The 10,326-nt window shown below is 39.2% G+C and overlaps 1 protein-coding gene across 1 annotated transcript in view; it reads left to right on the top strand.

The window, feature by feature from the left end:
- The window catches only part of ARL6IP5 (ADP ribosylation factor like GTPase 6 interacting protein 5), a 21,845-nt gene extending 11,519 nt beyond the window's left edge, over positions 1-10,326 (top strand). The window contains exons 2-3 of the mRNA XM_003785507.3: positions 7,641-7,858; positions 8,703-10,326. Coding sequence (XP_003785555.1) covers positions 7,641-7,858; positions 8,703-8,875 — 391 coding nt within the window. The 3' untranslated portion in view covers positions 8,876-10,326. The remainder of the gene's footprint in view (positions 1-7,640; positions 7,859-8,702) is intronic.

Genomic DNA, 10,326 nt, shown 5'->3' with positions numbered 1-10,326 from the left:
CCAGGGGGACAGCTTGAGGCTCTCTCTCAAAAAAAAAAAAAAAAAAGACAGTGGATCAGGGAGTGCTTAGTTTGATGGTGCACTAGCGGCAAAGGCTCCTCCTTCCAGCAGGTTAAAGCACTCTTCTGCTTCAGTCAGCCACTCATAATAATTATCCCTTATGTTTGTGTAGGAGTTTAGATGATTTCAGTCACATTTGCTTCTTCATTTGTGTCTTTCATCATAGTTCTCTACAGGAACAAGAAAGGGGACACATTCCTAGTAACATTTAGTGCACCTCTTACTCTCCTAGTGGTTGTGGCCTCAGCCACATTTTAAGCTTGGAGAATGGAGTGTAGCCTGGATTTCAGGACCCCTTGTCTCTAGTACAAACCAAACAACTGGATGCAACGAGCCTGACTACAGCAGCAGGCAGGAGCCAGGCCCTGTGAAGCCTTGTAAAATGTGTAAAGAATTCTGTTTTTATTCTGAGAGCAATGAGAAGCAGGAAAGAGGATGGGTGGATTCATATTTGCAGTGATCCCTCTGGCCGGTTAAGGACCACAGAAGAACATCATTAATTTAGATAAGTCCACTGTGAGTAAATGATTCCCCTTTTCTTGGTGAGTCAGCCTTCCTCAGGAACCACACTTCAAAAAATAGCTTTTTCGGTTAGAAAATTGGAGCTCAGGGCAAAGCTGCCTCTACAGCTCAGGAAATATTTTGCTGCCTGTTTGAGTCTCCTTGGCATTGCACCATGGCAGAGCTACCAAACGTGCCCTTGAGTTGATCTGAAGACTTCTTTCGTGGTAAACTTTCATTGCCAACTCTGCATTTAGGGGCCTTGAACATATTATCTATCCTTAGCTTGCTTATATGTAAAATGAGATGAGCTGCCAAGAGCCCTGCTGGCTCTAAAATTCTTGATTGGCTGAGCGTTTTTTCCCCCTTCAGCAACTTGTGGTAAAACCACAGTGTAGGTAGCTGAATCATGTTGGCAAGTTTAGAACTTGTGTCCACACCCACTAATAGCCACCTTCCTTCAGAGAGAAATGAGTGTGGAGGGATTTCCCAGGGTGATCCTCAGTTGTTTGCCCTGACTGGAAGAACAGGGTTGTCAGAATGGTGGGGAGAAATTTCTGAAGCCAGCTGACAATATGGAACTATTATATTGTGTATTACTGTTACAACTGCCATCCTTTTTTTCTCATTTCTCCTTTGAATATATTTCTTCACTTCTTTGGGCCGCAGTTTCTTCATCTGTATGAGACCAGACTGATTCATCTTTGAAGATGGTTGCAAAAATTCTGGAATGGGATTTTAAATCTTTTTACAACCATAATGACTGCACCAGAATTTTTAACTATTGTAGGAAATTATTATTTATTGGAATAGAGTGATATATGTATGTGTTTTTATCTCACAATAGAAAAACATATTCAATGTTTTTTGAGGTGTCAAAGTAGATCCTCTATTTCCTTATACATATATGAGAGAAGATGACATATTCTGTCTCTCTCTCTCCCCTCCTCCTCTCTGTTTTTGTCCTTTCTCCTCTTTCTCCCTCCCTCTTTCTCATTGAAGGATTGTCAGTAAATGAAATTCCATCCAGCAGAGCCCAGTGACAGTTGTCCACATAAAATATGGGTGGCATATTTATAGGAAGTTTTGTCCTAAAGGTTCTTGGGGGTTGACGTGACTGGTGTGACTAACAGCCCATCTGTTGGCTGAAAGCATCTCAGACAAGAACTGGTTCTCAAATTCCTACACTTACTGAAAAAAATGAAATTAATCTCATGTGTTTGTGTATGTGTATTATTTTACTCCAAGCTCAGGTGGGTGCCAGGGCACTGGAGTGGTACATATTTTACCATTCCTCAGAATGGAATTGCATGTATCAGAATGTAAAAGAAAATAATTTCTGTTCCAAATAACTTTGTTAGTTTTTTCTAGCTTGGAAAGTTAGTTACTTTCTAATTATAGATTGTAGCTAGGCTGGTTGTAACCTAAAACCAGTTCTATAGGACTCCTTGCTCTGATCTTTTCCCTTGAACATGAACAGCAGGAACAGGTGAAAAGCAAATTTGGAATTGCTTGAGTTCACCCAGAATTTTTCATTGTTGTTTGTTCTGAGCTTTATTTAGACACTCAACCTAAATGTCTATTTTACTTGTCCAGAGGAAAATAGAGAAGGTTGACATGAATTTTATTATGTGGTTCACTTCATGAATAATTATTTCAATAAGTCTTCTAGAAAGAACTGAGTAGGAACCCTTTGACACTTTGCTTCCAACCCACAATCTCCTATTTGTAGTTTATGCAAAGAAGTTTCCTTGAACTTTAACCCTTCATTCTGGTTCTTTGTGTTAATTTTGATCTTTGCTTTTCTTTTATAGCTCAAACATTTGGGTAGGTTACAAGTCAAAGTTAAGGCTTTATAAAAAGTTTGTTTCATTTGTTCATTTTTAAACATCAGGGTTTCTTATTACTTAAGTAATACATAGCCATTGAAAAAATATGAAAATAGAAATAAGCAGAAGGAAATAAACTTCTTTCATCCTATTACCTGGTGTAATGACTACAGTTTTTGTTTTGTTTTGTTTTGTTTTTGAAACAGAGTCTCACTATGTTGCCCTCAGTAGAGTGTTTGTGGCATCACAGCTCACAGCAACCTTAAACTCCTGGGCTTAAGCAATTCTCTTGCCTCATCTTCCCAAGTAGTTTGGAATACAGGTGCCCGCCACAACGCCTGGCTATTTTTTTGTTGTAGTTGTCATTGTTGTTTAGCTGGCTCGGGCTGGGTTTGAACCTGCCAGCCTCAGTGTATGTGGCTGGCGCCATAACCACTGTGCTACAGGTGCCAAGCCAACTATAGTGTTTTGGTCAGATATCTCTCAGACTCCTTTTTGGTGATAGGAATAAGATTTATTCATCTGTGAGAGTTTCTGGGCTTCTTCAGTCTCCTTATCATCTGCTAGAGAGGATTTGTTTTGTTTTTTTTTTTTTTTGAGACAGAGCCTCAAGCTGTCCCCCTGGGTAGAGTGCTGTGGCATCACAGCTCACAGCAACCTCCAACTCCTGGGCTCAAGCGAGTCTTCTGCCTCCGCCTCCTAAGTAGCTGGGACCACAGGTGCCCGCCACAACACCTGGCTATTTTTTGGTTGCAGCCATCATTGTTGTTTGGCGGGCCCGGGCTGGATTCAAACCCACCACCTTAGGTGTATGTGGCTTGTGCCTTAGTCACTTAAGCTACAGGCGCCAAGCCGAGAGGATTTGGTTTTTGCCCTGTCTGATTCTTCCTTTTCTTATGTCTATATGCAAATTGGTTTCTTCCCCAGGCCAATTTTGGGGTTATATCAGGAGACAGAACATAACACAAATAAAATAAAAGAAGGAAAAGTGCAGAGAGGCCAGGAAGACCCAGATAGTCCAGAAGTAAGGGGGAGGCTGAGTGGACAGCGCAGATGCTGGCTGCTAGGGAAAGCTGGGGGTGGTACAGATTGGCCACAGGAGGAGCTAGAGGATGAGCAGGGAACCAAGGTTTGGGTTGGAGAAGGAACAGCAATTTTAATCAAAGTTTCTTCAATGTTATTGGAGAGATGGGACAAGTGGAGATGGCTTGTTACAGCTGGCCTGTGCCAAGCCTGCCTTGTGGGTTGGAGAGCAGAATGCTTTTATATTTTTATATTGTCTTTTTTCACATATTCATTTTATTTCAGATTACAAAATAATATACTAATTATAGAAATTTCTACTTTTTAGCTGACATATCACGTGAACATATATGAAAAATAGCTGTATATGCCAAAGTCTACTAATGTGGCCATATAGGTTGTTTCCAAAAGTTTGTAATCAGCAATAGCACTAATGGGAATACTTTTACCAGTCCGTCTTTGCATCTTCATTTCCTTAGACCAGTGTTTTTCAAGCTTTCTTATCTCATGGCACACTTGAACCTATAGTTAAACTTCCCAGAACACTTAAATTATGTTGGTCTGTAAAAAGAGTAAAAGAAATTATATATTTACTATGCTTTGAACTTCTTTCAAAAATAATTAATAATTAAAAATTCTCATGGCACAATGTTGAAAAATCACTGCCTTAGACCGTATTCTGAGGAGGGAATTTATTGGCTTGAAAGTATTTGCAAGGGTTTTGAATGAAATAATCAATGTATTACTACAGAGTTTTTTTGTTTTGGGGGGGTTTGAGACAGAGTTTTACTTTGTCGCCCTCAGTAGAGTGCTCTGGCATCACAGCTCACAGCAACCTCCAAGTCCTGGGCCTAGGTGATTCTCTTACCTCAGCCTCCCAAGTAGCTGGGATTACAGTAAGGTGACCAGACGTCCCGCAGTGTTTTTAAAAAGTCCTGATTTTTGGAAAGAATATAGGACAAGCTAGGGAATGGCAGGAGAACGGGAAGGGAATATACGGTTTTCGGCTGCCATGTGGCTATTTTGCCAGGATATGAGTTTTATATTATTTTCGTTAATTTTATAATGTTAAACTTTAATAATAACAAATAATTGTTGAGAACTGATTATCAAGAACTGCTTATCAAAGTTCCCATTGTTGATCAGTTGTTAGACTTCAACCACCATTGTTTGGACTTAATGAACCATGGCATTTTTGGCATTGGCAACCACAAAAACATTTTGTAACTGTCTCACAGATGACACACATCGTACTTTGTGCTAGTGCTAGTTAAACAAGTGGTGTCAACAAATCAGCTATTCAGATAATTTAGGTAATTCATTTATTTATTTATTTCATGAATTTAGCAGACAGTACTCGTATTATTTATATTTTATAGTGGCGGCAAAAAGTCTAGCGCTGGCCTTGAAAATGACACGACTTAGGAGGTATCATTATTAAAAATATATATTAATAAGGAAAAGATAAAAAGTCTTGGCTCGGTGCCTGTAGCTCAACTGGCTAAGGCGCCAGCCACGTATACCTAAGGTGGAGGGTTCGAATCCAACCTGGACCCGCCAAACAACAATGACGGCTGCAACCAAAAATAGCCGGGCGTTGTGGCGGGCGCCTGTGGTCCCAGCTACTTGGGAGGCGGAGGCAGGAGACTCGCTTGAGCCCAGGAGTTGGAGGTTGCTATGAGCTGTAATGCCATGGCACTCTACCCAGGGGGACAGCTTGAGGCTCTGTCTCAAAAAAAATAAAATAAAAAAAAAGGAAAAGATTAAATCTTGGGCATCAGCAAAAATCACAATAGAGACCAAATAGTTAGAAATATTTCATCATTTTGAAACAAACCATGTTCCATACAATAATGCACTAAAAATTGTGGGATACGCGCTGTCCTTACCAGGAACTAATGCTGCGACTGAACGCATTTTTTTCTATGGTAAATAAAGTGTGGACATCTGAAAAATCACAATTAAGTGTTGAGACTCTGAAAGCCATTTTATGTGTGAAATATAATTTAACAAATTCTTGTGAAAAATTTCATGACCTTTTAAACAATGACAGCAATCTACTAAAAAAAATTCACTCAAATGAGAAATATGCCAAATAATAAAATAATACTGTACATAGCTTTTTTGATGTATTATATTTGTAAATTGTACTTATGTTGAAATTTTAAAAAATATATTACAATACTATTTTTGTGTTCTATGAAAATTTTTGTTGCTCCATATAGACCAAATTTTTAAATAAGAACCCCCCCCATGGTGTCCCGCTTTACCAATGTTAAAATCTGGTCACCTTAGATTACGGGCACCCACCACAACACCTGGCTATTTCTTGTTGCACTTTGGCCCAGGCTGGGTTCGAACCCGCCACCCTGACCCACTGAGCCACAGGTGCCACCCTACTGTAGAGTTTAGTTTTACTTTTACCACTGTTTACTTTTATGCTTTTTAATAGAAATTTTTAACTTTTTCAAAGCAGTTTGATATCAGTTATATCCCTTGATTGCACATAGTAAAGTGTGAAAAACTTAAACTGTTCAAAATAGCTTTTGTGTTTTAGGAGGCAAAATTAGAGCTAGAATTTAAAGGTATTTTGAAAAGAATCATGGTTATTGTGAATATAAATTTAATTATGAGTACAAATCCTTCATCTGTTTATTCCATTTGAGAGAAAGCAAACTCCTGTTTTCCCCACCACTCATTTCAAGTCAGTTGTGGTAATATTCAGAGCATGATGGAGACACACTCTCTTTGTCCTTCCCAAGTATGATCCTCATTAGTCTCTAGAGTCAAAACTTAATAACTCATTGTACTCACCCCCCACAAATGACTTGTTAAGGGTTTTGTATTCACAGTGGGTTGGGGTAGGGGACTGCAATGGCCCAGTCATTCTCATTTATGAAATACTTGGCCTAAATTTCTCCTTCATGATATGTTTCCCCCATTAGCAATAGTCATGTAATTGTCATCACATAATAAAGACCTTTGGCTTATATAAGAATGAATCTGGAGCTATGTGCTTGGAAATCTCAGCTGATAACCCATCTCATAATCATACTTTGGGCCTTTTAAAAGATTTTTAATGGGCTCTCTATGCCAGAAGTGGTAAACTCAAATGCCTCCATGGTGGGTTATGTAGGGTGTAATTCAGGCCAGTTCTTAGAAAAGTAGTGATTTAAATAGCAGCTCACTTTGGCCCTCTGTGTGAGGCATGCAGTAGAGAGCAGTGGGGACTGAAGCTAAATGAGAAGCATTTGTTCTGTGTGAGAAAGAGGGCATTCTAGCATTTGTGGACAGATGAGGAAGTAGACCTAGCATTTTTAGATTTTCTTGTTCCAGGAGAAGTAAGAAATTCCAAGTTTATGGTTTTTTTTTTTTTTTCTTAAGCACATGAGTAAAAGTTTTTAAAGACACTGTTTTGGCCAAACCAAAAATATAACTGTAGACTGGATCTGGCGTATGGAGGCCATTGCCTGGCCTATACGCCTACTCATGGGGACTTCTATGAGGATTTAAGTAAGTCCTTGAGCGAAGAAGATACAGCCTACTGTGTATTAGAGGCCAGGATATAGAAGCAAAGCACAACCCCTCCAAAAGAAGTTTTAGTCTTCAAAATTGTGGGCTCCGAATGAGATGGACTGACTAATTTGGTGAGAGTGAGACTGCCTGAGTGTGATTAGTTTTGTTTTGTTCTGTTTTGAGACAGTATCTCACTCTGTTGCTCTGGGTAGAGTGCAGTAGCATCATAGCAGCTCACAGCAACCTTAAACTCTTGGGTTCAAGAAATCCTCTTGCCTTCGCGCCCTGAATAGCTGGGACTACAGGTACCCACTACAACATGCAACTGGTTTTTCTATTTTTAGTAGAGACAGGAGCCTTGCTCTTGCTCAGGCTGGTCTCGAACTCCTGAGCTCAAGAGATACTGCGGTCTTGACCTCCTAAAGTGCTTGGATTACAGGTGTGAGCCACCCCACTGGGCCCTCTGGGTGTAATTTCAGCTCCACCATTTTCTAACCTTTGTGCCTAAGTTTCTTCATTTGAGAAATGAATTAATAGTGTATACTTCCTAAGCTTGTGAGGATTAAATGAAGCAACTGAGGTGGGATGCTTGCTAAATTCTCATAGTTGTCAATAGTCGTTCTCACTCCTCTTTCCCTCTTCTTCCTCCTTTTGCTGTTCTTATTGCTCAGCTGGTCTCATCCTGTTGTTGTTGTTTTTTTTACGTTTTAGATTTCTGAGCCCCTTCAACATGATCCTTGGAGGAATTGTGGTCGTACTGGTGTTCACCGTGTTTGTGTGGGCAGCCCACAATAAAGATGCCCTCCGCCAGATGAAGAAGCGCTACCCCACGACCTTCGTCATGGCGGTCATGCTGGCTAGCTACTTCCTCATCTCCATGTTCGGGGGAGTCATGGTCTTTATGTTTGGGATCACTTTTCCTTTGCTGTGTAAGTGAACCTTAGTTTTCTTTCTCTTACATCATAAAAAGCATGTAGGAAAAAAAAAAGCATGTAGGAGCAGTTATCTAATGGGATTAGTCTTCACAATCTGAATTTGTGGTAGTGGAGATTAGGAATTTGGGCATTTGATAGGTTTCTATCTAATTTGCATGAAAGTTAGAAAATCACTGGTGTAGAGCACATGGTGTTGCTGTAATACAGATTCCTGGGCCCGTCCCTTTCAGGCTATGGTTCAGGAGGTCCAGGAGAAAGGATAGGGAATCTCTTTCTTAATAAACAAACTCTAGTAATTCCTAATGGTCAGGCAAATTTGGGGAACAGTGGGCCATGTAAATTCTATAAAAATCCTTATTTTTTTTTAATCTAGAAATCTATATGCAACATTTTGGAAAACTGCCTCTCGGAGGCACTTTAAAGGTGGATTCCACCCACATGCCTCCTGCATATGTCTTTGTTCCCTGCAGGGAACAAATTATAGATAATCTCTGAATTGAGCAAGAGTTCTTTCTGGAAAACCTTAGGTGATTTCTAGGTAGGTTAGAATCACATTGATTCACCCTTGGCATTTAAGTGAAGGAAGCAGTGTGGCTGCCAGATTATGGTCCTTCCTGCTGAATACATTGTTTTGCTTCACACATGAAAAAAAACTATGTATGACCTGACAAAGACATTTGTATAAAAGTCCAAGGATCCATTTGAAGATGTGGCTCAATCAGAGAAGCAGATTGGACTGTAGATAACTGAGACCATTTACTGAGAGAAAGGAGTATCATATTAAGGTGGGAAAAGGAAATTGTTGCTTTGGTGGTGACCATGTGTTTCTTCTCTGCAGTGATGTTTATCCACGCATCACTGAGACTCCGGAACCTCAAGAACAAGCTGGAGAATAAAATGGAAGGAATAGGATTGAAGAAGACACCAATGGGCATTGTCCTGGATGCCCTAGAACAGCAGGAAGAAAGCATCACCAAATTCACTGACTATATCAGCAAAGTGAAGGAATAAACCTAGCTTTCCTGGTGGTAGGGTTGCAGCAGAAATTCAGTTGCAGTTTGCCCCTCTCCAGACCTACTTTCTGCTTGTATTTTTGAAATAGGAGGTGCACATACCACCCAACTCTCTATGGCAGCATGTATGTGTAGGCCTTACTGTTAACATCTCTGATGTTACAGAGAGAAGGCCTCAGAAAACCAAAAGGAAACCACTCTCCTATTGTGTCTGAAGTTTCAAGTGTGTTAATGAAATCTAATGGGAAATGGATCACACGTATTTCTTTAGGGGAATAAAAGAATTATGGGTTCTACAGCAACATTAGTGTTATCCTATAGGAAAAAAAATTTTTGTAAAGTATCAAGGGAATATGAGTAAATGAACAGATTATTAAAGTAGATGATGTCAAGTGTTAGCCTGTTTCTAATTCCCTCAAGCATCCTCCTCCCAAAATATCCCTTAGGATCATAATATGTGGGTATAAATTAGTTCAGTTTTTATTATTACTCTTTTAAAATCAAAGACAATTTCTCTCACTTTGCGGCCTGTTTGATGTGCAGTGGAAACTGGACAAACCAGTTATTGATACTTTGTTTACACATATGAAGATTGCTGTTTAGAATATTTTGTTAAATTTTTGTAAATTTTTGAAATGCTAGTAGTGTGTTTTCACCAGCAAGTATTTGTTGCTAACTTAATGGTCCTTTTCCTTAAGAAGGTTACAGCTGTGTAACCCGTATTATCCTTGACAGACTTGTTAAAAAAAAAAAAAACAGACAAAAAATAAATCAAAACTTGAGTTCTGTGTATATTGCATTTTTTGTTGTTATAATGAAAAAACCTGTTCACGATAATGTATCCCACTTTTTATTGTTTAATTTTTAACTGGAACATTTAGAAATAATGAATGTGCATTTTATTAATTCCTTAGAGGCACAAAGAGGATGATAATAGCTGATCTTTTGAAAACTGAAAAGCATCTTTAGATGAGCAAGCAAAAAGACTTGAAAAATGGCAGTGAACATGGGAGTGATTACTGGCTTTTGTAGTTGATAAAAATTTTAGATAGCGGTTGTTCCAACCCCATGCATTTATAGGCAGACGTTAGGATTAAGAGTACGAGTTTATGTATTGTTACTTTTGTCTCTTTATTTCTCTTGTTTTTAGCACTAGGTTATAAAAAAATGTTTTGCCAGCCAATTGAGTGATTTCATAGATGAAGTAGAAAACATTGAGGTTTCCCCAACATTGAACTGTGAAGACGATTGGAATGATGCTCGCTGAGGGAACTCTGTATGTCCTGGGATCAGAAGCAATAGCATTCGCTCTTTCTGGTTTTTCTTGCTTAATTTCTTTGCCAGAACACAGTTGTCATCTTTAGCACAGTGATATCACCATGACTTCACAGACATGGTCTCGAATCTGTACCCTTACCCAAGTATGAAGAATAAAATTTATCAAAGTTT

The sequence above is a fragment of the Otolemur garnettii genome, unplaced genomic scaffold, assembly GCF_000181295.1.
Source record: "Otolemur garnettii isolate 467f Iridium unplaced genomic scaffold, OtoGar3 scaffold00015, whole genome shotgun sequence".
Lineage (NCBI taxonomy): Eukaryota > Metazoa > Chordata > Mammalia > Primates > Galagidae > Otolemur > Otolemur garnettii.
The sequence above is the reverse complement of the archived record's forward strand: the minus strand, read 5'-3'. Positions and strand labels throughout refer to the sequence as shown.